At 39.6% G+C, this 27,968-nt stretch overlaps 1 protein-coding gene across 3 annotated transcripts; it reads right to left on the bottom strand.

Annotated features, from left to right (window-relative positions):
- Window positions 1-572: 572 nt before the first annotated feature.
- On the bottom strand, window positions 573-22,798 carry LOC139935761 (bone morphogenetic protein 2-like). Of its 3 annotated transcripts, XR_011785852.1 has the most exons (4): window positions 21,812-22,798; window positions 9,631-9,992; window positions 6,412-9,245; window positions 573-606 (listed from the first exon to the last, which is right to left on the bottom strand). XR_011785852.1 is itself a non-coding variant. In XM_071930330.1 (3 exons), exons 2-3 carry the CDS (start codon window positions 9,983-9,985, stop codon window positions 8,332-8,334), a joined length of 1,269 nt encoding a protein of 422 aa, XP_071786431.1. In that variant the 5' UTR covers window positions 9,986-9,992; window positions 21,812-22,798; the 3' UTR covers window positions 4,402-8,331. The 3 variants fall into 3 exon arrangements, 2 of the variants coding, with proteins under 2 accessions (XP_071786431.1, XP_071786441.1); XM_071930330.1 differs by lacking the exon at window positions 573-606 and having other exon boundaries at window positions 4,402-9,245; XM_071930340.1 differs by lacking the exons at window positions 573-606; window positions 21,812-22,798 and having other exon boundaries at window positions 4,402-9,245; window positions 9,631-10,097.
- Between the last annotated feature and the right edge of the window lie 5,170 nt (window positions 22,799-27,968).

The raw sequence follows: 27,968 nt of genomic DNA, 5'->3' as shown, positions 1-27,968 counted from the left end.
ACATCCAAAATGGCGGGATGTTGTTTTGATCCATTTTCATTTTAAATAGGTTTGACCAACAAGAGTGAACATAATCTACAAATCTACAAAATGATAAAAGATTGTGGACACATTTTATTATGTAACCAAACAGATTAATAATGTTTCAAGTAAAATGCAATAATCACACAACACCATAGCGAACTGTGACACATCACACAGTCCTCCGTGGTCCTTTCTCTATCTATGGTCAGAGCATAGAGCTCTCTGCTTCCTCTATGGTCAGAGTAGGACGCGTATGATTCTACCCGATGTTTTCAAAAGACAAATCTGTGATGGCCCTAAAGCCAAATCCCTTTCTCATATTACAAAGGCTACTTTGAATGTGTGCCAAATGTCATGTTTGTATCATCTGAGGCACCATCCATCCCACCACCTTGCAGTACATGTACATAGGCCTACCTTTGGTAGAATACATGTTTAGGTCCTTAAACCTGTGCATGCCCATAAGGTGACGAGATTTGATATAGCCACGTACACTCTAACAACTCCCGGTCAGACTTTACCTGGACTCCGAGTCCCGTTGAGCATGACCTATATGTCTTGGTCAAGTTGACTCGGAACTGACTGCTAAAATAGACAAAGAAGTGGTTCAAACTGACATAGAATCTGAGGAAAAAAATCATTTTTTTTGCCTGTTTCCGTGTCAACTTGACCCGTCAATAGGTCAAGCTCAACGGGACTCGGAATCCAGGTCAATTTTGACGAGGGAGTTATAAAGTGTAGACAACAAAGCTTAAGATATAATAGAGTTTAAGATATAGTATATGTTAAATAAAAAAAATTAAGATGTGAATTTTACATCAATGGTTTTGGGGTGAGAAGATTTACAAGTTCGTCCAGTCGTTTTCCATTTTCATTAAAATGTGGTGTTTCTTTTTAGTAAAACACTTAAACCTGTCTTCTTTGTCATGTATTTAACTTAAAGTGCCTTTGTCTCCACTTTTAAAGAAATATTAAGGAAAGAAAAGAGTCTCGAGTGAGGCGAGTGAAAAACAGTTTGTTTGCAATCGCAGCTCCAGACGACCAAACAACAAAAAGCTGCTTCAATGTTGATCAAACAGTAATAATTACATCTTAGTGGTCTCATTGTTCAACTGATCCATTTTCCTCCAACCAAACTCCCACCATTTAGGATTCTTGAATTGAAAACAGCAAGATATTTAATATTTTTAAGTCCAACTTCACAATGTACCAATTGATAAAGAGTTGTCTCCATACTGCAATCAAATCAGAATCCATTTAACACAAACTAGCTTTTCAATCAATCACATTTTGCCATGCACCACTGACAAGTCGAAAACAGTTTTATGACTAAAAATTGCCACTCGGAGATGATTGGAGGTGTATGAGGCCAAACTTTTAGGACGGGGAACATATCACGGCAAGCCCACGGGAACTCATCGGGGGGTGACAGACCCAGGAGGTCGTCTATCTGGAGTGTTTGTTGCTCGTGGTCTTTGTACAAGCCAAGTTAATGAACTCTATGTAGGACATGGCATAGGGATAAAGTAGTTTTCCTGTTTTAGGATGGCAGGTGTTGATTAATAGAGATTAACGAATGAGGTTTTGGAATGATGTACTACTGGCCCCTTTACTTTGAGGTCCCTTTTATATACTTGGAGAAACCATACATAGAGCAAGGAGGAACCAAGATTGTATGCACCTTTAGATGCAAATATTGGCCTATCAACAACAAACAAGATCATGTCAACTTCATCCCTTAGTTCTGAAAACAGCGCGCATCATTAGTTTGCTTGCAACTGTCAAAATACCATCAGCCCCTGGGCTTTAAACTCTATCAGCATCAGTGCCAGCTTGTGTTACTTTAAAAGATTTAGCGTTTTCCTAGTTTGTGATATTTAAGTTTTTCAGTTATCTATCTATATCTATATATTATTATTGAGCAGCTTAATGACAGTCCAATAGCTCCACGGTCCATTCCACCGAATCAGACTTAAACTTCACCACAAACCAAATTGCGCCCAGTTTCCGGACAAAGGTATCTCGATCATTGACTATGCCTTGATATTCCCTTTTCTTTCGTTTTTTTGTGGTCGATGTCCCGGGAAAAAATATACTTTCGCACGGGTATCAAAGACTCCCCTGCCCAGGTGACATCAACCGGAGCGAGAACCCACGTGGAAAGAACACCGTTGCCGATCTTTAAGAGAATAAATCATGAATTTGATCTCATCTCTTTGCCAAACAGAACACGAACCACCTCACGACGAAGATACTAAAAAAAGAGTACAACTTTAACATCTCTGTGACCTGTAGGTCACTGACCTTTCCCCACCCATCCAAGGTGTATATGCCAAGGTATTTGCTCGACGAGTATCTGGTGTGTTTAAACTTGTAGACAAATATTTCAATCAAAGGTTAGACCTATATTTCGTTAGGATCATGGAGCTGCAGCTCCATACAAGGACAGGTGCTTTTGGCGTTTTATCAAGTATATTGACAAAGGAGTATCTTGAAAGGTGCCTTTCGCCGTGTATAGAACCACTGGTTCAATTATGCAAAACTTTATAGAATGCTGTAGCAAATCAAAATGTTACCTTTATCTGGTTAAATTGCTCAATTCAACTATTTTTGATAGACGATTGTTGAATACCGATACGTCATTGACTGGTGGCCGATAGAGTATACATTGCACAATTAGTAATTAATCCTTACGTGCATGCGTTCTGGCAACTGTCCAGTGTCATTTTGGTTTTACAGAGAAACTTGTTCTTGAAATTGGATGAAACTATAAATAAATAGTAAACTTGCGGGTACAACCATGTGTAAATCTCTTTTGTGTGAGTGTTGGCTCTGAGAAGAGCCGGTGTGGTCTTGACGTTTCGAACAGTATACTCTGCTCGTCTTCAGGAGAAACTTTGCTAAGCCGGTGTGGGTGTCCCATGGGACGGGTGATGTATCGATTGTATAGGTTATCGATTACTGGTGTGAACCACAACCGGACTCTATTTAAAAAAAAAAATAAGGCGGTTGCTCTGCTGTAACGGGCTGTCATTGAATGACATCGGGGGAACAATGGTAAAGCCTTAATTGGATGCATCTCTAATCATAGTCCAATCTAACGAAATACATCCTCAATGATGAAGAGGTATTTGATCTCATAATACGCATTTCACATGCGAGAAACATGCCATTCAGAATTGTGAACACTAGACATAAAGAATGTGTCAGTCGCTTTGCTTTTATCATTGAGGTAGCTGACAGACATGCTGATATGGCAGAGTGGGTGGGTGGGGGGGGGGGAGGGGAGGTGTTTCATAATATCAATATATGCAGACAGCCAAACTAGTTTTCGAAGGTAAAGAGGACTGCTTCCTTCAGGTGTGTTATTATCTCATATCTGGGAATGTCAATGTTTTGTCATCATGATGTTTACGGTCTCATGGCAATTATGAATATTCAACTTCATACATGTAGTTATTATTGGAGTATCGACATAAAGAAAGAAAATAGTTTATATATTCCATGTTAATTATCAGCAGGAATGGTCACATGAAGTGTGATAAATTTGTTATTGTTATTATTTATTTCTGGTTAGTGAATTTGATCACTGAAGCTCAACCATGATGAAGGGTATTTGCCAGATGGAACAGATAGGTTTAACCCCTTTACTATTCCATGATGAGTGGTCTTATAATTGTTTGTCTGTTTAAACGAATCAATACAGCTATGTTGTTTTGGCAGGTGAGGAAATAATATTTGAGGGATTGTGCCTTTCGTGATGCAACAAGTATACGGTGATGCAACATGTATTACGGCCGCACGCAGTCGGAGAGAAAAATATGTGGCTTAAAGACAGTGGACACTATTTGTAATTGTCAAAGACTAGTCTTCTCACTTGGTGTATCTCAACATATGCATAAAACAACAAACCTGTGAAAAATTTGAGCTCAATCGGTCATTGAAGTAGCGAGATAATAATGGAAGAAAAAACACCCTTGTCACGTGAAGTTGTGTGCTTTCAGACGCTTGATTTCGTGACCTCAAATTCTAAACCTGAGGTCTCGAAATCCAATTCGCGGAAAATTACTTCTTTCTCGAAAACTACTCCACTTCAGAGGGAGCTGTTTCTCACAATGTTTTATCTACCAACCTCTCCCCATTACTCGTTGCCCATTAAGGTTTTATGCTAATAAATATTTTGAGTAATTACCAATAGTGTCCACTGCCTTTAAAGGTCATCGCAAACCTATGTGTCGATTAAAACAATGACAGCAAGTACCTTTTTAAATTCTCAAAATGGCTGCCATTACTGGTTATCGACAAAAAAGAAAGAAATTGTAAACTGCACACAAACTATTTCAATGAGATATGTTTTTATGATTTATTGTTCTCTGATTGTTTCAAAGTTGACTACTACTGTATATCAAAGTTGTGTTACATAAAGCACAATTCATTTTGAGTCGACATTGTAATTATAGTTACAAAAAAAAAATAGTAAAAGGCATTCCTGTTGAACCAAGTGTGTTTTAAGGCATAGTCAGGGCTGGTAAAACATCTAGGATTATGTACAAAATTATGTACAAAACCCAATAAGAATCTTTCATCTTTCTGTAGAAAACGAAAATGAAACCAAAAGTGCGTTTTGGCCATCCGAACCATAAACACATTTGAGCTTTGGTCATCGGTTGAGCGTGTTCGGTTGAACTGCGGTGACGAACCTGTTTAGACCAAATTTGTTGCCGACTTGTTGACTCGGTTGGACTTGGTTGGGGTCACAAAAACGTGTGCCCCCACCCATATCTTTTTGTGTCATAAACGTTGACAAACAAAAACATGTTTGATAGACGGTTTCAGTTTGTAACAAAAACATCTCACTTTTTGCGTCTTAAAAATGATATGTGCGTACGTTGTTTTCGTAATTATAAGTTTTCTCTCCGTTTACCAACTTTCATACAATAGGATTTCTCAATCACTAAAAATGTACGTGTCCTTTTTAGTTGTTTTAATTTCTTACTTATAAATGCAACTATTTGATGAAATACGCATCGATAAAATATTAGAATAAGATCCGTATTGGGTCTAAAATGTCTTATTGTACAAAACGAAAAACATTATGAAGCGATGAAGACTATATACAAAGCTTGCCCACACTTTTTAAAACACGGGCGAGTTCCTTCTTCTCTATACTGTGATTTTACATTAAATAATATAATTTAATATCATAAAAATTAACACTGCTGAATACAACCGTACACAACATCATGAAGGTAGTAAATATAATAACTGTCGCACTGTAATAATAAATAAACATACCCTTTTAGTTTCATTAGAAGACATATCTGTGCCGAAGAAATTTGTGTCTTCTTAACAGCCTTAACTTCAACCGTTCAAACAGATAAACATACTGGGAAAGTGATGCAAAAGGCCTAAAGCATGCATGAACCATTTTGCAGAAATTGAACTTCAATTTATCTGACTTCTCTCTCCCTTCATTTTATGAAAGAATAATAGGCACGATTCTTCCCTAGAAAAAACACCCACAAAATATCACACGACCGTACACTTTCAAAATATATAACAAGAACTAAGTACTGCACCCGAATACTTGATACATGTAGAGTTCGTCAAAATAGGCCCACATGCAAGAACATTATAATAGATTCATGTACAGATTATAACAATATTTATTTACGTCTAGATTTAACTTTTTGTAGAATACAGTAAACATTTCCGAAACGAGAAAGCACACAATGTCCAGACCACAGTATTTCGTGAGCAATACCTACATGTCCCTGTCCCTTTTACTGGGGTTTGTGATATGATCCTGTCATATTCGATCAGTCATAATGTATAATCGGGACATATTTTAACCGAACTTCTAAAGCTATAAAGGCTTGTGATTTAACTTAACGCCACCCAAAAGCACACACTAACTTTACACCACATCCTATTAACTGTACATACTGGCCGATTGCAGTGTATTGAATGTATATAGGCATAACATGTGCACGTATTGTATGTTGCACGGCAAACTATGCAAATTGCAAGATGAAACACGTTGAACACAACCGTCAGTTAATATTCAAAATTGGAATTTAGCTGCACGTGCTGTCTGCAATGTTATCGTTACATATTATTGTGTAGTCATTTTGAGAAATGTCCAACTATAAAGATACTACTCCAAACGATAGTGAATTTAACATGTTTTTTTTTTGCACGGAGTGATACAACCTTAGCAGTACAGACCTTTATTGTCTAAAGTTTCTAAATGCCTGATATGACGATATCAGAGCCAAGATTGATGTTGGAGTGTGCTTTGACAATGTACATGTACATCAAATGGTTTAACATTTAGACTTTCACTTTGCCTGTAAATACGGTACAACATGAACGAAGTGTTCTTACCTTCAAATCATGCTCACTGTGTTTAATGAAAACGACCCATGCATCCAATAACGACTGCTCACCATAGAGCAAGGAGCAGATCACCAATACCCGACGTTGTGGCATGAAGGAGACACTTGCTCCGTTAACAATACAGCAAACTGCGTGGATTAGTCTCAAACCGCTGAACAATAGTCTTTTGTTCGGCAGAGAAAGGTTATGTCAAACTTGGTATTTCATTCAATTCCACTGTCGTACCCCAAATTGTCTCCTTGACGAGGGGTGATTTTGAAAAAGGTTCGGTAGCCATAGGTCACTTTGCGACTCTTTGTTCCCTGCCACCATTTTACCTCTTGACAGCTGTTTTAAATGTAGCCAGTGATGGAATATGTCACACTAGGCCCATATTTCCGGAGGTTTTACGCCATTTTTGACACAATCTTTGATACAAAGTTCTAAATTCCATACAATTTTAATTACGTAATTTTAAAGAACACCCGAAATGACTAAATTCCTTATGAATAAAACTCTGGTGCGACAAGATCATTCTGTAAAACTAAAGGTTATTTTAACATGATAATATATTTTACTTGTACGTTATGAATACGAGTTGGAGTATATCAGACTAAATGTATGTGTTAAACCTTTAGAATAGAGTATCATTTGTTTGCTTGAATATCGATTTGAATAGTCTTTACAGATAGTTAAAACTGATATCAAAGGTGAACCTATTATGTTATTGCTTGGTAATGCATACGCATAAAGAGTATTTTGACAAATCTTCAATTTAAAGTATTTGTCCTTTTTTGTATGAAACTTTGCAATGCAGAGTTAATTAATTAGCACAAAGTTTTTTACACGACACGTACACTTTTATGGTAAGCTTATGACTGTATATAGCATAGGAATACGGGACATGGTATAGCACAACACCGGCGGTATCCTACTTGTCTATTTTGATACTGTGAATACGCTGTGTATCTCATAGTATACAAGGGTTTTAGGAGATCTTTAACCAATGTACTACAGTTTCGCTGATGTTATGATGGAAGTTACCCAACCATGCACAATAGGTTTGTGGACACTTACTAGGGATCACTCCATGTATCTGGTCTTCATCCAAATGCCCATTTTAATTCTGAAAATGACAAAAGATCTTTAATGTTTCTTGAATGCTTTGTTGCACAAGAACCAGAAAACACCTCATAATAAAGGCACTTTGATATGTCACATGTACACACCCTCATGTGGGGTTTTGCAAGTCAGTTTTGGAAAAACATCTGTTGTGAAAAAACATCGAACTCGTTTCTAAGGCACACACCGATGTAACAAGGAAAAAGTCTTAAGTATAATTTCAATTCATTCTCCTGATTCCTATGAATGAAAGAAGGGCACTTGAATCAACTTCACAAACAGATAAGGGTTCTAATAAATGATTTGACAGTTTTGACTCTGATCTTGCGTTATTATGATTTTCTTTCAGTTTTCCATAAAATAAAAAACATTTTTCCAAGTCATCGAAGGTAGTTTCCAGACAGGTGGATTTTGGCACAAGTATCTCAAAAGTGGAAAAGTTACGTTTGTATAACATTTGTTTTAGTAAGCAATCATGGCTGGTTGTGGGTATAACCATGCATTCGTCACAGACCCGCAGTATTAAAAGGCATAGAACCCATGTGTTTTGTGGATGGTTGAACAATTCCCGCGACAGTATCTTTACTCTATTTACTCGGACTTTCGTACGAGCTGCAATTAAAAATATATACTGCATATGAATATGAATTATGAAATATAAATAACTTTATACATCGTGTTAGATATTAAACATATTAACAAGTATGATACACTTAAAACTATATACCTGAAAAAAACCCAACTTCTGCTTATTTAACAATAAAATGTGAGATTTTCCCAGATTTATATATAAAATTATCTGAGGGTTTATCGGCACCCGCAGCCCTCTACGACCATGTCCTGATAGTTTTTAAGAATGACGGCGTCTGATTCGTCCAGATAGAGCATGCTTATTGGACTTAGATCTGTTGGTACACAGCATGCTTTGGGTGCTAGCTGCGGACTCGCCGAGTTAACTAACGTCTGCACTATTGCGTGGTTGGTAGCATTCAGGTGATCCACAAGCGGGAACGGGCACTCCCCCTGGCAGTAATATGCCTGGTACCCTGCGGGTGCTACAATCCAACTATTCCAGCCTACGCTGGTGAAGTCAACGTAGAGCGGATGGCGTCGACAGTTGGGTTTCAACCGTCGTTTTCGGTTATTTCTCTCACGACTACTAGTAGAGCGTCCTGCCGCCCGTTTCTGCCTCCCATCATCAGTGTAAGTCACAATTAGAGGCCTCTCTTCAAACCACCTCGTTTCGTCTTCCAAGTCCCCTTGCTCAGTTACAGACCGAGCTATCCTAAAGTTTCTGTGAACGCTTGGACGTCCCCTACTGTCAAGAACTTCAACCTCGATCCCATGATTTGCGCGAGGCGACCTCCTCCAGTCCAGTATTGCTGGACGTACGTCAAACGATTCCCATGTGGCGTTGCGAACATCCACAATCTTGGTATCGATAAGTCTCTTTATGATATCCTTACTATTCGACACTGGCTTTAGAATTTGATACACATTCACCCTGTGCTTGAGTTTCTGTATCGAATGTTGTGTTGTATTTTCTGTGTCCCTCGTGTCAGTGACGTCTCTCTTTGAAATTGAATGTTGGGTCTTACAGAACAGACGTAATTCAGCGGCAGTGAGTACCTCATCTTCTGCCATGGTAGATACATTGAAGGTGAGCTTGTGCGAGTGGCCGTTTGAGTTAGCCGCTGATGGGTTCTTCTCATCGTCGTGGTCTGAAAGGAAGAAAGATGCAGTATATTGCAACACCGTCATACAAGAGGATTTGTGGTTCTTTTGTTGGGCACTGGGAAACAATGAACTTGAATAGGAGAGGATCTCAATAGGGAGGGTTAAGCCTTAGATTGGGAACACGGTATATGGCCTGAGGCATGCATAGGCGTTAATGTAATAATGACTCCAACCTTTACAGAGTGACAACAGTGGTTCAGTGTAAAGGAATTACCTGTGGATACGTAGATCTGAGTTAAGCTCCACATACAAAACAACATAACTCAAGTGAACTATCTACCATGGTATGTTAGGCTGGAAAGCTTTCCTTATCCAAGTTAATGGACTAATATTGACGTTGGACTCAGTGCAGAATCCTCAATAACTTACCGTGATGGTGAAAACTTCTGACAGTGTTCGCAGTTCGTGTTGACTTTCCACGGACGTTAAAGTTCATACTCGAAACGGGCGAGTTTGCCTGTTCATTGTAAAGATCCAACATATACTGAGGCACTTGTATTCTCCGGCTGGGTTTGGGTTTCTCCTTCAGTCCAAACATGTTGAGGAGGTTGTGTTCAAACGCCCTGATGACCGCCTCTCGGCTTTTGTGTTTCAAACTTTGTCCTTCATCATCTGTCTGTTGGTCTTTTTTTCTTTGAGTCCTCCCTCCATATGTACACCTCAGGAGTAGTAGATAACACACAACCAGCATTAGCCTCCTGTACATCATGTATCCACCGACCATAATGGTTCTGTATAAAATCCAAACGAGAAATTAACACCCATGTTATTAGAACTCCATGTACTACCATCCCTCAGTATCGACTGCCTGAGCCTATGTCGGCACTGACTTTAACGCGGGGTATGCAAGCACGTCACTGCCAGATCTTACCTCTCTCAATTAGTACGGCTCAGGGTTTTTTTTTTTATCAGAGCGGGCATTCATTATGTTAGCTGGTACCCCTAGGTGCGAGAAGCATTGTGTTTGCTCCTGTAAGTCATTTGCATGTTATCCTGAATGGATGGGATTGGGCCGGGGTGTATGGAAGATGGTTGATAGGTGACATGACTGTACCGGGGATGAACGTAGATTATAGAACAATGTGAAGCAAGCGTCTGCTCATGGACACAGTCACTTGCCATTAAAAAAGAGCCATACATGGGTTAGTAACTGAAACCACGACTGATTGAGCTCAGCTAACACCGCCTGGTATAATCAAACCAATTAGGATCTAAAATCCCATTTGGATTAAAGATATCGCGAGCATTCCCAATGTTTGTCCTTACACAAATCTGAAATGGAACACCGGCGACCATCAATTAACAAATTAACACGACCATTAAGAACTGGAAACCCATATGGGTAAAACCAAAAAGAATAAATGGAAACCCATTCTTTGAAATTGGATTGTTGTTAGCTTGAAGATCTTATAAGCTTGCCAGGCTTTGTTTTGCAGATTTATCAAAATAATATTACTATGATGAACATGTATTTCGTTTTGGGCTGTGGATTTTTCTTCCCCAGTACAACTAAGGTTAATACAACGTTAAAACACGTTCCGTTTGGTAAACGAAACGTTGGAAGTTAATAACCCAAAACTAACAAACTCTGTTTCAAAAGAAGTAGGCCTATATAATTCACATGGTGGTCAAAAACTGTGAGAATATTTTTTGTTTTGAAATGACAAGAGGTAAGTTTTGAAGAGGTTCTCGTGTAGGAAATTTACCAGAATATTTTATCCCTTCGTTCGACCACAGAGAGAGGACTAAGTCAAGTACTGAATCTGCGATTATTATTTGTTTGTACTCATGTCACATTAACGCGAATTAACATATAACGCAAGAGGGTTTTATTTTCTGTCCATTCTACTTGACGACCATTTATTGGAATATCTTCTGTCAAGAAATTCTGGCGAAATCCTTAACAAACAGTGACGAATAAAATAGAAAAACACCTTTTGACTGGTCACAAAACGTACAAACCCGACCATATCTGAAGAAAAACACCCAACAGTATTGGCAGAAATTTGGAGTTATCTTCTGGAGACATTTTCCAGTAAACTACGATGATGGCAATGGTGTTGCATGCATACAGCTTGAACAAAGCTTGTTCTTTCCATAAAATGATAGAACCAGTATGAATGGTTGAACCGTAAAGAAGGTCCGTGGTCCTTTCTTTATGGTTGAACCGTGTATAGTGACTTTCAGAGCCTTTCCCCGACAGCTCAAGACACGAATTCATACAGGCGACGTGGATATCGCTGGATTATCTAAACAAACTTCATATTAACGATGACACGGAGGAAGTCAATTCATCACTGCGGATACTCGGGCAGGATGACTGAGTGCTCAACTCAAACAAAATCCTATCCCCAAACGTTTCGTTAGCATCCAGGATGATAAATCAAAATATGTATTTACATAAAAAGTACAGCCAATAATTCAGCGTTTATTTGAAACACGATTTTTTTTCTTTGCTGGAATGCTGGACGAAGGTCAATGATTTGCAATTACGAACTTCCGAAAAATATCCATCTTCTTCTTCTGACTGAACTGAGCGAAAAAGGAAATTTATATAAAAGTACAGGTACTGTACTTTATAATTGTGTGTTTAACACTAATTGATCGGATATCCTTTTTAATGATAGATGTCTGGAAAAAAAATGAAGACGATTGTCTTCAATCATCTTAAGGGGTAATCGACTCCTAGGATTGTGATTTTAAAGGCACGGTATTGTTTGAATTGTTGTAACAGAAAATGCTCCAACGCGCAGTTAACTCTCACGGTGAGACAAACAAATATTTTGAATGCATATTTGCAAAGCATAGGCCTATAGTGGAAAATAAGTAAACCCACAATTTAATGAAAAAGATCAGCACCATGCAAATATTGCCCTGGAAGAAACATGTTGGTGGAGTAACATGTCCATCAAGTTCAGCAAGTCTACTGTCTTGAAGACCATCACAAAACGCTGATCGAAACGTCGAGAGTGATTAATAACTGATTCGTTTCAGCAGCCATACATTCTTCTCTAACTTTAAACGAGATTTTAATCGTGCGAAACAAATCTGAATTTGTTTAAAGATAATTTATGACAAAGTCGAGTTTGTCTGCATATTATGTAAACTAAACACCGAATCGCTTAAAATACAAATACTTCAAAATTTCGCCCATTGAAAAAAATCCTCCATATGAATAAGTTGCGATCCCCTTGCACATACATGCAAGGCAGTCAAGCTCATGCCAAACATCATGTCCTACATGGGACCACGAAAATGTCATCGTGGTTTTTGAGAGGTTTCACTGTAACGCCGATCGGCACTTCCGAAGTTTGATTTGGGTTAACAAAACAGCCCAAACCCTCCATAAATTATACAAACAATTTATCTTAATTGACAGGCACTGGTATACAGACATGTAACGAGTGCAACATGGACGGCTACGCGCCACCAAAGCAACATAACTGTAATGCGAAGAGATGGCTGGCTGGCAACATTGTATAATGCAGATAGCATATCTTCATTTAGATGCCGATCAGAACATTCTAATTTAAAGCCTTTTTTAATCTAGAAGCTTAGCTCTGATACCACGCCCACATATTGTTAAGATCTGTTTGATGTGTTGGCAATTTTCGGAAGAGCTGATGCAATCAAACCACATTTCTCTAATCATCTTGCAGGGAACATGATTTCGCAAACGCTGTTTTATGTTCTTGTTCCCGAAAAGTTTACCCAATGAGCGTTTTCAATATGCATCATTCACGTGTTCTAGAAAACTAGACAGATTAATGTAGCTCAACGTTTGCCTTCTTTTGCTGTTATTTTGATTAATTGTTGCAATGCAGGGAAGTTTACTTTATCACTTCAGCACGCTTCCGTCAGAAAAGTACAAAAACTCGTGGTATTCGCGCCAAAATACTTCGCGAGGTTTTAACGAGCCATAACGCACTCGAGAAAAACTGTTGCCGAGCTGCAGTCCGCTGTGGCACGGATACGTTGGAATGATGTGCATGATTGTTCATAAAGAATTTGATAGTGCCAATTCTGTCAATTTGGCTTTAAATATCATTATTATATAAGCCTACAGTACAAGGCACTGGCTCGGCCTAACCATGGAGGTAGCTACCTATGGCCTACTTTGATGCAAAGGGCTTGGGATCGAATGGTTAACTATGCAACAAAAACTACCATTGATGACGTCACAGAACACTTGTCATAATAGCCTCTAAAAGTTGTCATTGAGTTTAAGATACATACAGAAGAGCTTTCCACAAAGTCCTTGCGTATTAATCATCATTCATCAAGCATGGGGTTGTCATACCTAATTAGTTGTCACCTGTCTGTGCCATCAACATTGGTTTTAGCTAAATTATGGGTGGTTGATATACACTGGGTGGTATCTCCATAATGATACCATGATGTTGCCAGATCCTGACTGATCTAACAATCAAATCTCAAACCCATCCGTGGGTACATAACGCGTAGTAAATATGTCATATCCCTATTGCATGCCTCCCGACAAAACTATAATAACGTATGTGCCCTGCTAGCCCCATGACAGCTGGGTTCAGCATTCGGGGCCAGAGGCCACCACATACCTTCACTGGTACCAATTTTCTGGGCCAACCGTTCTGTATAAATATAGGTAGAAAAGTAAACGACAAGTCAGTCACCCGAACTTAGGAGGTTGTTAAAGGAGCAGTAGCACTCCAAACATGTTGCAACTCGATTATGAATTTTCCAGACAGGGTGGGTTTTAGGGAAAATCTTGTAAAAAAAACTTGTAAAGGATTCCGATTTAAATGTTTGGGTGAAAATTTACATCTTTCTCTAACATACTTCAAAGGGAGTCATTTCTAATGATTTTTCGATCAACAACTCTCAAGTGTTTCTTACCAAGTACGTTTTTATGGTCGTTAACTGGTGAAGTAATAAGCAAAAGTATGCCTATACGCCATGCCTTTAATCTTGACCATAAAAAAATACTTATCAAGGAAGAATGATTACCAGAGTTAAGAAACAGAGAGCATCTAATAAAAATTAGCCTTAATTTAATTTCAAAGTCAGTCGCAATCCAAGACGAGATCCGAAGACGCACGAAATTCGCCAAACGGAAAAATGGGGAACCATTTTGCAACACCATGCTCCACTATATTTTGGATGTAAACATGTTTTTACTAGAAACGATTGGCCAATGCCCAGTCATGCTAATAGGCCTAATATGAAAACTACACCTTCAGATACATTATACTTTTTCAACAATTACAGGAAAGTATGACTGGACCATTTCACGCCTGCACCAATACCTTTAATGACTGATTCAGCATAAGTGGTTAGGATCGTGTCACTACGAGGGATTAGATTGACTGTCATATTAAAGCTTCTACACCGGATCTCATATTAAGAAATCGTTCACGTGACAGAGATCTTCATCCAGGCTGACATATGGTGGACATTTCACTGTGATAAGGGGCCTGATGAACCGAGTGTGATACCATTCATTCACGGTGAAACCCATGGTGAAACCATGGAGCTCCTAGCAAAACTAGGGCAACTGAAAAAGACATTTCAAAGATGACCAGAATGTAGTGATCGAATTGAGATGACCATTGTGAAAGATCTTGGGCTCATGAGGACGCCCTTTTCGAATGGCACTTTGGCCTACTACATAGCAATCCCCATAAAGCCAAACTGTTTCTTGGGGCCTTTCTCAAACCACGGCTTGGGCTCCGGCTCAGGCTTAGGCTCCGCGTGCTGTGTACGCAGCTTGCATTTAACCTGCATTTTGGAGCAGCGCGTATTGCACGGATATCAGCACGCGGAGCCTGAGCCGGAGCCCAAGCCGAGCTTTGAGAAAGGCCCCAGATATAGACTACATTTCCGATACAGCTTCGTCAAACAGATGTGTTAGTATAGTTTCCTGGTTGACAAGTAGCATTTTAGAGATCTTCTAATTCAGAGGAGCAGACTGTAATCACAACGTTTTCTGTGACGTCGACTTGAACCTAGACAAAACCAATATGGCGGACCTTGGTTCCCTTGGTTGCTGTAAACGTGTGTTAGAAACAAAATCGCGCAATTTGTGGTCGAGATTCGGCGAGAATAGCCCGTGGGCTTCGCCTTAATTTGAACATTATATATCTGGGGGAAATGATGAAAAATGTTTAACAGATTTGCTAGTCTAGTGATTTTATGGAAACTCAGACCCAACGACTCAAATTTAAGCGGATGCAACGCTTATAAAAAAACAACCCATTCAATTATGTTGACATCGTCCCGTGTGTGGTTGGCAACACTCCATGAACAATTCATCTTGTAAACAAATACGACAAGTTACTCAAAAAATACCGTCAATGGTGAATGACAATAATATTTACAACTTTATTACACAACGACTAAGACACACAATCAATCATCCTGCCAATGAATTCCGACAACAGTTTGGCAAGCCTCTAAAAATAAAGATTCTTCCTTGCCAGTGTTCTGTTTTGCATGAAAAAAAACTTGATGTCTTGTTTTCTTATCAAAACAGCCCGAACCAGTGCAGAGTGATTTTTCCCTCAGAACTTAAACACATATCAGATGTGGATTTTCTTATCGGTTCTAGCCTATAATTCTTATAATATCCTATGAAACCAGACACACTTCTCTGACTAGACATTGTAAATGTTTCAAGACTCTCAAAGTAACATTAAGTTCTACCCAATGTAGTATCTGTTTATCAAAGAACTCATTACGATCAGTCGAGGCAACAAGTATAACCCTACTCAGGAGTGCTTCACAAAAATATTTCACCGACTGTTTACCCAGGTAAGATTCAAACCCACGTCCCTGCATTCTTTAGAGCAGATATCATAACTACAGTGGTACTCAAGTACCCTGTTAATCAAAGAGCTCATTTCGATCAGTCGTGGCAACAAGTATAACCCTACTCAGGAGTGCTTCACAAAAATATTTCACCGACTGTTTACCCAGGTAAGATTCGAACCCACGTCCCTGCATTCTTTAGAGCAGATATCATAACTACAGTGGTACTCAAGTACCCTGTTAATCAAAGAACTCATTTCGACCTGTTAATCAAAGAACTCATTTCGATCAGTCGTGGCAACAAGTATAACCCTACTCAGGAGTGCTTCACAAAAATATTTCACAGACTGTTTACCCAGGTAAGATTCGAACCCACGTCCCTGCATTCTTTAGAGCATATATCATAACTACAGTGGTACTCAAGTACCGCCTTCCCGAAGACATAAATCGCTAGCATTTGGCAAATCTACTTCTGCGATTACAAGCTCCTTTTCCCTCTGATAAAAGTTGTGCATTTCTTGAGACACAAAACTTTAATGTCTTAGGAGGTGATGATGCAATTTAATTAGCAGACTCTGCTAATTACTAAGGCTATTAAGTTAAGATTAAAAGCATCAGCAATCAATTAACACCTTCGGTAATAAAACCTAATTATAACAGCGACTCTTTTACACTGATCACTATGTCAAAACCCAGCAATGGCAGAATGAGCAGCCATTAACAGAACATGGCCAACTGAGTCTGAACCTCAACCACGTGCTAGAACATGGGTAATTGTTATTATAGGATGGAACGAATACAACAACAAAGCACAGGGCTATGAAACACACTGCAATCCCTTCCCTCCCCGAAACGGTTTTGCCAAAACGCTGCATTTTGTGCAGACAAGCCTTTAGTTCTGTACTTTGCATCATTACATGAAGAAAAGCCAAATACAACTACTCGGTAAAAATGTTTACCAAAAGTAGATTGTTTAATTCAGGTGTAACGTAAAGTCATGTATTAACGGTCCTCTGAACGCTTATGTTAAGGTTGTGTGCTAACTACACGAGTGATGGTCCACCAACAGGTTCGGTGTTTATTACGATGGACCAGGGGGAGATCCTGTGAACATTCGGGGAATTGTCAGGTACGCTTCCGTCCCCTTAGGGAGCAAGACCGAAATGTTTCAACTTGGCACAGCTTAGCAAACAACCTCAGAGTCAACGAGTACACAGTGGCGTGACCCTATAGGTGAGGAGATTGTCAAGCCTATGTGTACAAACCAATGGAGCTATAAAACAACTGTAGTGGAACCGGCTATTCATACCACCAGTCACTTGGCAGCAACATTCCGGACGTTCAAAACCTCCACAAAGTACAAAGCAAAAACTTATTCAGTTTTTACGACAATTATATGAAGTCTTTTAAACTTATTGAGCAAACAAAACAAGTACTTTGAATCTTGTTTTAACGTGGGTTGCAATTATATTAATCCAGTAAGCCCCACTACTTTTTGGAGCTCAAAGTACAACATGTACATGTTCATGTTGAACTGGTACTGTACACGTGTACATGTTTTTTAAGCACATCTTTGATTGGATGGACCATGGATGGACATTGAGTCTAAAGTATGCATGGCTCCCCCTTGTCTAATGGCTGCCTAATATTCCTGCGTCGTGAAGCCTCTTTAGATTGTTCAGGGGGAGACTGTGAAAGTTTACTATTTCTGTCTCGACCAGATCGGAAAAGAAAATTAGGTGAATTTGTATTTGCTTAATTGAAAGAAAAACCACGAGAGCTTCTTCTGGAAAAGGGATGGGCCTTTAAAGACATCTACAAGTTGTTAACTCTAATCAAATTTGAACCGGTAAACAAACACTGGAATAACATGTCACGCAATGCGCGTGTTCGATGTAATTGGAGTTAATTTGTCAAATTAACGCCTGTCGGTGACCGTGTCTACTTGCATGGTTGTCGATACACTTAATAATTGCATAATTTGATTTAACGATGACTTAATGCTCAACATCTGTATCTGATCGGGAAGGTGATGGCAGATGTACCGTGGGGCATTCTGGGGCACAACTTGTTTTGTGGGGTACGATTGCTCTGGCCGTGACGTCACGGTTCCGCTTGCATGTTGTGCTTTGCGATTATGTTCTTTTCGGAGGGGATCAAAATCTTGCATGAGGGCCGTGTCTAGACAGTGCAAAGGTAGGATTGTACGGATGGACAGTGACACTTAGCCCAGGCCGTTGCGGTAGGAGGATGGGTGATATCTAGATTTATTCCCCATGAAAAATACAGTACAGATTGGGTGGTTCCCGGAAAATATTTAAATTTGTCCTAATATTTTAAAGCTTGAATTGTTCATGGTTTAAAATTGGTATTTGTCCCAACCTGCCTGTGACTTTCTATTAATGTGCTGTTCGGAAAACAGTTTCAAATCTTATTTGTTAAATTACCCTTTCAAATGATTGCAATTACATTACCATGTAGCGCTCGTAGAAAGTATCTCCATGGTTTAACCAAGTAATTTATAAGATAGGCACCCATGGGCGTTTGGGTGAATGTGCACATCCGATATTGTACATCCTGTTTACAATTTCAATATGTAAATTGTTTCCTCCAGTGATAAAATAATTTCCGCAATTTGCAATTCTATATAATCCTCACAATATACAATGTCTTAAACAAAAAACCACTTACACTTGGAAATAGGAAATATTTTTAACTTGATGGTTTGTAGGCTTAGAGTTTTAACACATATGCATCGACCTTGCTCAAGTATATAATGAGCACACCGGTACAGTAAACCCCAATTAAGAATTTAAAAACTAATACAAATTTCCCCTCACTAATTTATCCGTCTCTAGTAATATCGAACAACTTCTGGACAAAAATGATGGAATCGTTTGTTTTCTCTCTCGTCATGTGGCAGACTTTAAAGATTGTATATCAACATCGCAACAAACACAACTGTTAGTCCAGTCTTGTAATCCTCCACATAAATGTTTTACTAAATTTGCATTTTGCATTTGAAGAACGCGCATAATGCCGTTGCTGATTTCAGTTGCTTATAATCGGTTATATGCTACTTATTTAGGTTACCTATTTGGGTTGCTTATATCGGTTACTTTTTCATGTTACTTATTTCAGCTACTTTTTTAGTTTGCTTATATAAACCATTAGTTTTCACTTGATATAGTGATTCGCGTGATCGAGACACACGAAATGATCACAGGTTGGTTACATCATTGGAGAAAGTACACGCTATGGTTGCATTGTGTCTATTGACAACGCGAGGATGTGAATTTATTTACCTCCAAAACTTTTCTGGTCACACGCCTACACACAGAGTACAGTTCATAACAGGGTCAGGTACGTTACCTCACTGGATATTGTGGATTTAACAAGTTGAGTCACCTCCCATTATCACAAGGTCCTTCGGGTTGTCCTTTTAATACCTAAACAAAATATGGATTTGTGCCAATAAATGGCTAGGATTTTGGCCAACACTTTCTAAAAAAAGACACTCGAATTTAGGAGAAGAAACAGCCTGGTATCATCAAGCATGGAGGGTATAACTCGGGTCAAAGATATGTATTTAACATCGGCACAAAAGTTGCAAACTTAATATGGTCTTCTTTTTAGGGCCCGCATTTTTTTCTCTGTGAAATAAGGACACGGAAAATCGACCCATAAAAGTAAAGTTTGCGTTAACTATCTTGTTGCATTCTGCATATCTGTGTCTGTCATGACGACTGTGTGGTATTCCATTGATCTGTTGTTAAATGGCTAACCATCAATGGGGTTGTAACACAACCAGACCTACGGTCCGTCAACTAAAATAGTTGTATTTTCACAATCTCTAGCGATACTTGGCGGATTTCCCGTGAGACACGTCGGCAATGTACACAAGACATTCTTCTAGACTTCCCCAACCTGTCGTTAACAGCGTTTGGTTCCCTTCAAGACCAAGTGGCTGGGGCCACCGTTGATTGAGAACGCAATGAAAGGGAAAATGAAATGTCAACCCATTACCTGCGGGACTTATGTTACCAATTAAAGTCTACAGCGGCAAGTCCTCTCTGGCCGAGTGTGTGCCGAAAGTTGGAACCGCAGCCTCTTTTTTTATATTTTGGGGCACATAAGTAACTCCCGGCCCGGGGAAAACCTCCCTTGAACCCGGGCTTGTACCCGTTCATCACCAGAAACATGATAAAGAGCTGTTTTTATTTTCTTCTTTCCAGCGGCTTGTTTCTTGTTTTTGAGCCAGGTGGTAGCGCAGAACGCTGCCTTGGACGCGGAATGATTTACCGCGACCTATTCGCCGATGACTCGCTCTGTCTACGGTCGACATGAACCCTCGGCTATTTCAATCGCTCTAATAGGTATCAATTCATCGAATATGGAACTCCCGCGGTCTACCTGTAGGCCCATTAAACAAGCTCAGGTAAGGCGAAACGGCCGGTGGGTATAAGTCTTCTCTTGTCATAGCGTAGACGGGTACAAGATAGATGTTTATTTTAAGCTTTGGTAATTCTGTACAAATGAATTGTAACCCAGTGGTATTTGGGATATGCAGCTAGCACTAGGTACAACCCGTATTATAATGATCATAATAACTCATTCTGACTAACGTGACCCCAGCGTTCAAGTTCTTACCGGAGTGAGTCAAGGAGTGTAGGATCACAGTCTGCCATGACCACGTCTTGGACAAAGTTTGGTCGGAACGTGGTCGGAATCAAATACGATTAAGAACCAATCAATTACACTTGAGTATGATCCTCAATTAATTGAAGTGTGCACAGGCAGTCTTGTCCCGGCAGTACGTCAACTTTTAAACGCGTGGCAGAACATATCAGGAAAATAGACCGACAACAAAAATAACAATCGTAACATAGAATTCGCTCAACGAGCAAGATGTTTTTTTCTAACGTTTAACCACTTAGTGTTATTTCAACAAATATATCTGAAGAATAACTTTCGATTTTTGCATTCAGAGGCTAAAGTGTTACTGTTACTGTTAGTGAAGACAAATTAAAACTAAATAAACAATATTAACAAATTGTGCACCAGTAATTACTTTAAACACACAGAGCTTTTTTAGATAAGAGATTTAACAAAAATTACTTTCTCGATTTTAACTGTTCGTTTCCCCAGACCACGACTTTAATATGCAAGACTTTCACTGTGCAGAGCAGAGCAAGTGGGAAATGAGTGTAGTGAAGAGAAGCACATCTGTCTAAGAGGAAATGAGCTAACAGAAATGGCTTGTGTCATTTGGGGTTGGCCAAGTTGACCTAAGGAATTTGGATAGGTCCCATTGTCACAATAAGTCTACTCATCTAAACCATGAGGACATCGTGCAAGTGTTGTAAGGTTAAATCATCTGTTTATGACATGATCTTTCCGAGTAAGCTTGTGTAGTGTAGGCACAGTTTAGTGATGGTTGGTCTTTGAGTTGACAGATAATAAACCGAAACATCGTAACAGACGTTTCATCGAACATTCCGTCAGTTGTTTCAATGTTCTTGCAAGTTTTTAAATCCGCGGAGCAGTATCTAGTCCGTATTACATAATAATTTATTTGCAGTTTTTTGGTGGAAATTGAAGCCTGTTTCATTGACACAGTTAGGATTTACAATTGCCACACTGGCTTCACATAAAGCGTCAAACCATGTGAGGCTTAGCATTATTGAAAGCAGTTATAAAACGCAACAATTATATTTATAAAAGATGAGAGAAGTTCAGGCCATAAATACATTTCAATACTTACACTTTGGACGGCACAGCCGTGTCCAACGTAGGTCACGACAACAGGGTTATTATCCAAAGAGGCCCGGTGGGCCAGACTGGTACTGGGTGCCTTGATGAGGGAAGGGAACGATGATTCGATGCAGTCGCAAGCTTTTGAAGACGGTGTGCGCCCAGTCACTTGCAATCAAAGAGGGCTATTGCAGTAATCTCCCAAGTTAACTCCTGTTACGCAAAGACAGCTGCAACCATCTACCTGATAGATATTTCCATATAATGTTTTGCCAGCATCCACAGCTCTGTGTTTTAAATCGTTATAAGCAGCAGAGTCGCAGGTGTGAGGCTGTATGTGCACAAGACATCTTATATATAGCTAGCCGGAGCGTTTGTCGAGCGGAGATCTTGCACTATGCCAATCAGCGTCTTCCCGGTAAACTGACTTGCTTTGAAGTCCGCTTGGTCCTTAATGATATCACTTTGTAGCGACCAGTTTGCAATCTCCATGTGTGTGCAAGGTGTAACTTCTTCGAGTTACACCAAGGCTGTACAAGCGAGACTCGATGAGTCCAACTGCTGCTGGTGGTTCATGGGACGACACGCATATCCGCGCTCAACAAAAAAAAGACACATGGTTTGCGTGTCAGATGTGATTCGTCAGAGAAACAAAGTACTTTTTGATTGAACTTGTCCAGTAATTCCAGCCCAGGGTGTGTTGTGGTGGCTAGCAGAGGGTGAGCCAACAACTTTACTTCCTTCAGACTCACGCCGTGGTTTGTTAAATGTTGAACCCCGCCGCGCAATGCACCCGATTTGGAAGCTGTTGAAGCATGTTGGTTTACACCCACTGAGAAGTGCGGAAGCGATCCTATGTCTGTTTTTGGATTCTCCACCCAAAAAGACTCCTCACTGTGTCTATATAGATGCCGAATACAGGCGGAAGCTTCAGTTAAAGTCACTGGCGACAAATGTGACCCTCGTGCGTTCCAAAGCTCGTACCTGTACAAAGTTACCTGGCTATAGCCATGAAGCCATAATGACGTCTCCAATAAACTCACGTACGGTCCCCGCCTCCCCAATAGAAAGTGGCTGAATAGAACGCGCACTGTGATTGGTTACACGTCGATTTGTCTTGCCTTCCCACTCGCTGATCTATCTGCCAGTCACCGTACTGCGCAGAGGGCCCAAGATAGCAATCACTGTGTACTTTTTTAATGGTAAAACCAAACAGTTGAAGTGTTACATGGCCATGCGATGACAAACCACGGGACCCTAAGGGTCTAGTCGGACAAACGTAACGTAACAAAGCTTTCAGGATATGACAACCTTTCCCCTACCCTTCACTGAAATGACTAAAACATGAGTTGAGCCCGAACCATTGTGAACGGTGGGGGCGTCCTGTTACTTTAACAGCCTCCTTAAGCTAGACCAACATCAAGATTATTGCATAGATCTTGCATTATAAAGTGAAGCTTCTAGTTCATGACTTCTTCTAAATGGCACATATTCTAAAATTGTATTGTCTCGTCTGGTCTCCAGCCCTAAGAAACCCACAACGTTAATTTGACACAAAGACTGCAAAGCAAAATATAAAAAAATCTGTCCAACAAATGTAGGCACATGTCCATCAGGCTGCCACAGATGGCGTCCCAGCAGTGGACCGAACCACAGCAGTAATTACCCAAGAAATCTCACGGTTGGAATCTTTTGAAGTCCCCCGTTTTCCAACTGCGCCCAGATGAAAACCTGAAACTAAAATACCCCGTTACATAAATACTCTCCAGTAATAAGCCAATAATATGGTTGATTTTATCCATGGGGTATGGTGGTAGACTGGGTGTGCGTTACACCATGTTGTAATCATCTGGTTTCTTCAAATTAGGGACTCTCTGTTGATTTCATAATAGTCGGTGAAGTTGACCTAGACCCCAATCATTGTGAAAGTTTAAAGTAGCCATGTACCTGCGAGAGTATGTGTGATATAGAGGGATCGAATTAAACAAATTCGAATAAAATAAAAATATCTGACTTGTTGAAATAGGCCTATTTGTTAAAATATATACAAGCAAAACTTATCTTGTGATTTAGGGATTGCATGTTGAGGTATCAATTTGGTTCTCGGTGACACGATTTGTAAATCTAATTGTCAGGTATGTTCTTTTGAGAACTTGTCTTGAAATTAAAAAAAAAGAAACTCTTGAAATTGAAATGTATTGCGGTTTAGGGAAGGTAAAATAGACCTTTCACGTGGTGGGTGCGGTGATCTTAATTTTCTCCTATCAAGTCCATTTAACCAAACCGAAGCTGAGATCGTTCAAGGTAAAAAACAAAACATGCCTCACCCAAACAGCTCTCAAACAATTATACAAACTTGTTAATTTGTTTATTATGTAAGTTTTATATTACATATATTTTGTTGTTATGGCATAATATATGTGCGTATTATCAAGCTAAAACTTCATCAAGTTCATTATTAGAAGAAAGTGATAGATAATGACATCAGCGCACGAAATGGTAAACCGCGTTCAGTTAATGCAAAGGGTATACTTAGACACATCAAAATAAAACTGTAATTTTTTTTTAACACGGGCACGAAATTCACCGATTTTATTCGCATTCCTTGAAACCACCACTCCCCGACAGCGGTGTAAAATATTTGTGGGTGAGCAAAACTTGGACATGGTCTTAACCTTCCATGTCAATGAAATTGAATAATGAAGATTCATTAGAGTTTATGACCTAAGCATAAATCGTTGATTTGGGATGGTCAAGCCAGGTAAGTTCTCAGAAATACTCAATGCACTGGGGAATGATTTGACAAATTATATAATTGCTATCCTTGCAGGTGCCCCCCTCCCCCTACCCCAACCTCACCTCACACACCCATCTCTTAGTATGACATTCCAGAAGATGTTAAGACTCCTTGGAGATTGGACATGTGATGAGCTACTACGTTCACTCTGCAGTTTTACTTCTCCCAGGAAAATGGTCGCAGAACGAACTCAGTAGTCGATGGAAAGTCAACGATGGTCACATGAGAAATGTTTAGTGCAAGGCAATTTTCATTTTTCCATTTCAAAACTGGACAAACAGGATAAGAATATAATAAAAGTGATCATTAACTATAATCACCTCTTAAAGTTTGTGAATTTTGTGTTTAGGTTTTACTTTAATTGCGTTTATTGTAAGCTAGTGTTTTTTAAAATGAACCATTTTTTTGCATGAACCATTCGTAGGTGCATTTTCATGCCAATTTCTCTGAAAGGCACTGTTTACCTATGGAGGTAGATCCCACCATGCAATGCATAACAAACCTGTGATTTTTTTTTTATTTTTACTCCAGTTGGCCACCCAATTTAGCAAGAGAATAAAGGGCCTCAGGGCTGCAGTTTTTTTTTAAGATTGAGAAAATTCCTTCTTGCTAAAAAACTACGTTACTTCAGAGGGAACCGTTTCTCAAAATGTTTTATACCACCAAAAGCTCTCCATTGCTCGTACCAAGTAAGTTTTTCTGATAACAATTACTTTGGGTATTTACCAATAGTGTACAGTGCCTTTAAAATGGTGGATTTTATTTGTAGCTTTTACTTGAATTAAGTTTATTGAAAGCTATTGGATTTAAAAACGATGTTTGGCTCCCAGTACCAATCAAAGTCTTATTATACCACCACCGTCAATACATGTACATAACACTTTCTCATACAAGTCAATTCATCTGTTTTTTAAATGCAGAGGATCATCTCAATCAGCTCTGCTCACTGAAGTTTAAACAAAGTTCTGAATGGTATAAAACACATCCTGACGCCACCCCAAGTTTCTAAGTATTTTGGATTAGACACAAAGACTGACCCTGGATCCAGGTCAACTCTGACCAAGCCTTATTTTTGATGGTGATGTTTTATACATCATAAAAAACCAGCGCCTACCAGTTTCATTTGTACACGGGCGTTTTAGGAGAACCCAACAGCGACAACAACACCAATTTGTTGAAGAAATAAATTTGTCATCTAATCCTGTATTATTTTGATGTAACAAATCGAAAGATTTCTTTGCTATAATGTTACGTCTTGCTGTCTGTTTAAAAAAAAAAAAAAAAAAAAGGTCTTCGTTTTAGTCGGCACAGGCAGGTTCATGAACAGACTGTTTTCAAATCAGTAAATACCGTGTACTTGGGGTCACGCTTTGGCCCTATGAGAAGGAAAACGTGTAAAAACAATTTGTTTTATCCACGTGGCTTTCCATTTGTCAAAAGTGAGTGCGAAAAGTATGAAAAATAGAACTAGGCATGTTATAAAGTCTTTTAAGCTTGCAAAAATAAACAGTTCCTTATTCGGTTGGAATGCGGACCTTTGCCTACTAAGACAATAGTGAATCAGGTATATATTGACACAGTACTGAAGCAATCGAAAAATGAACTGGCAACCTTGGGCTCTGTTTTTTGGGTGGACAAAATTACCGGTAATAACAGCATCGTTAGTTAGGGATCAGGTTGGCTCAGTGGTTTTTTCTCCCAGCCTTTCACCTCGACCCCGGTTCGAATCCCACCTCAGACCGGAGCCTTATACTCATGGATTTGGTGTTCAGTCCCTACTTGACTGTGTAGACTTTCCCTAGCTGAGGTTTTCTTCTCGTTTCCTCCCTGAAATGACCTATTCACACAATTGCAATGCTCGATCCCTTTAAAACTCTCTTATATGGATGATGTCGATATCATTTCATACACCTGGCATGTTTTATTTCGATTATCTTCAGATTACAGAGAGTAAACTTGAGAGCCTTGATCTCACATCGTACCGTGGTCATAATGGGATTACCATGTACTAGCTATATATATATAGGCGATGAAAAATGTCAAAAGCCCTTTTCGAACCAAGGCTTCGGCTTCCGATTCGGCTCAGGCTAGCTTGGCCCCGCGGTTGTTTTGACACTTCACTTGCACGTGCTTTGTGTACGTGCTTAGTCAGGGCTTCAGACGAGAGAACGGAGCCTGAAACAGAATCCAAAGCCGAAGCCGTGGATTCGAAAAGGGCCACAATGCGCGGGAAGTCTCGCCATGATTGTCGTCATAGCAACCGCTCAGCATCATGATGTGTGCAGCTTTCCCACAACGATGAATTTGAAAGAGTTGCTATCAATTTTACCTTTCCTTAAGAATGGTTAAGAATTGTCTCGCAAGGAAATATAATTTTAAGGTGTAGTTATACTGATTGGCCTTCGATCAAGTGAAAGACATGTAGAAATGAAAAGGCATGTCCTCCTTTTTCTCTCCTGGTGACGAGCAGAGCGCACTGTTCGAAACGTCGAGACCAAACCTACTCTTTTTCAGAGTCAACCCCCCCCCCCCCCCGACGAGAGAGAATCTTTACATGGTTGTACCGTACCGTGGTGGATGTAGTTTCCATGGTTGTACCCGTACCATAGTTTACTATATATGTTTCTTCCTTCACACCATGTACAGCCTTCAAACATCGATCACTATGAAATGGCTTCACTAATTGTTGGTTCAAGTATATAGGTATACAGTAATAAACTTAAAGGTTCACGTTTAAGTTCGCACCAGTAACAGACCCCCTCCAACAGTCCCCGAGAACATGACTGAAATACAGTCAAATACAAGAACATGAAGACCCCTAAAAACGGGCGCGTATATTTTGCTTGCAATCGACCGCGTCGAACACCTGTCGTAGAGGGCCATTATTCGCACGAAGCATAATATACAACCTCTGAAAAAACACAGTGTTTTCCAACCGGTACCCACCGTTCTTTACGCCGCGATTAAGTAATGAGCCCTTTCACTGAAATATTATAATTACATTCGCGCATGCGTACATATTATGGTTGGCAAATGCCAAAGAGGCAGGCGCGTACATGCGACATCAGTCTCCTACAAAACACAGCGATCTTTAGAAATAATATCAGATTGTACAAGCAGTTCATCGAAGCTTATTGTTTCAGTCAGAGCTGGTTACCGGTTCGATTTATAAACCAGTTAACTCCATACGGGCCATGCAAACTATCCACCAAACCACTTCGATTTCACCCCTGGATTGCACCATAAGTCCACCGCATTTAATCATAAATGTTTACCAAATGCCAGCCGAGATCGAGATCGAGAGAGTACAGTCATCACTTGGAAGTGAAACCCCCCGAAATATGCCATTTGCGGCTCGTAAATGCCATGT

This window comes from Asterias amurensis, chromosome 1, assembly GCF_032118995.1.
Source record: "Asterias amurensis chromosome 1, ASM3211899v1".
In the NCBI taxonomy this organism is placed as follows: Eukaryota; Metazoa; Echinodermata; class Asteroidea; order Forcipulatida; family Asteriidae; genus Asterias; species Asterias amurensis.
This window is presented reverse-complemented; position numbering and strand designations above follow the sequence as displayed.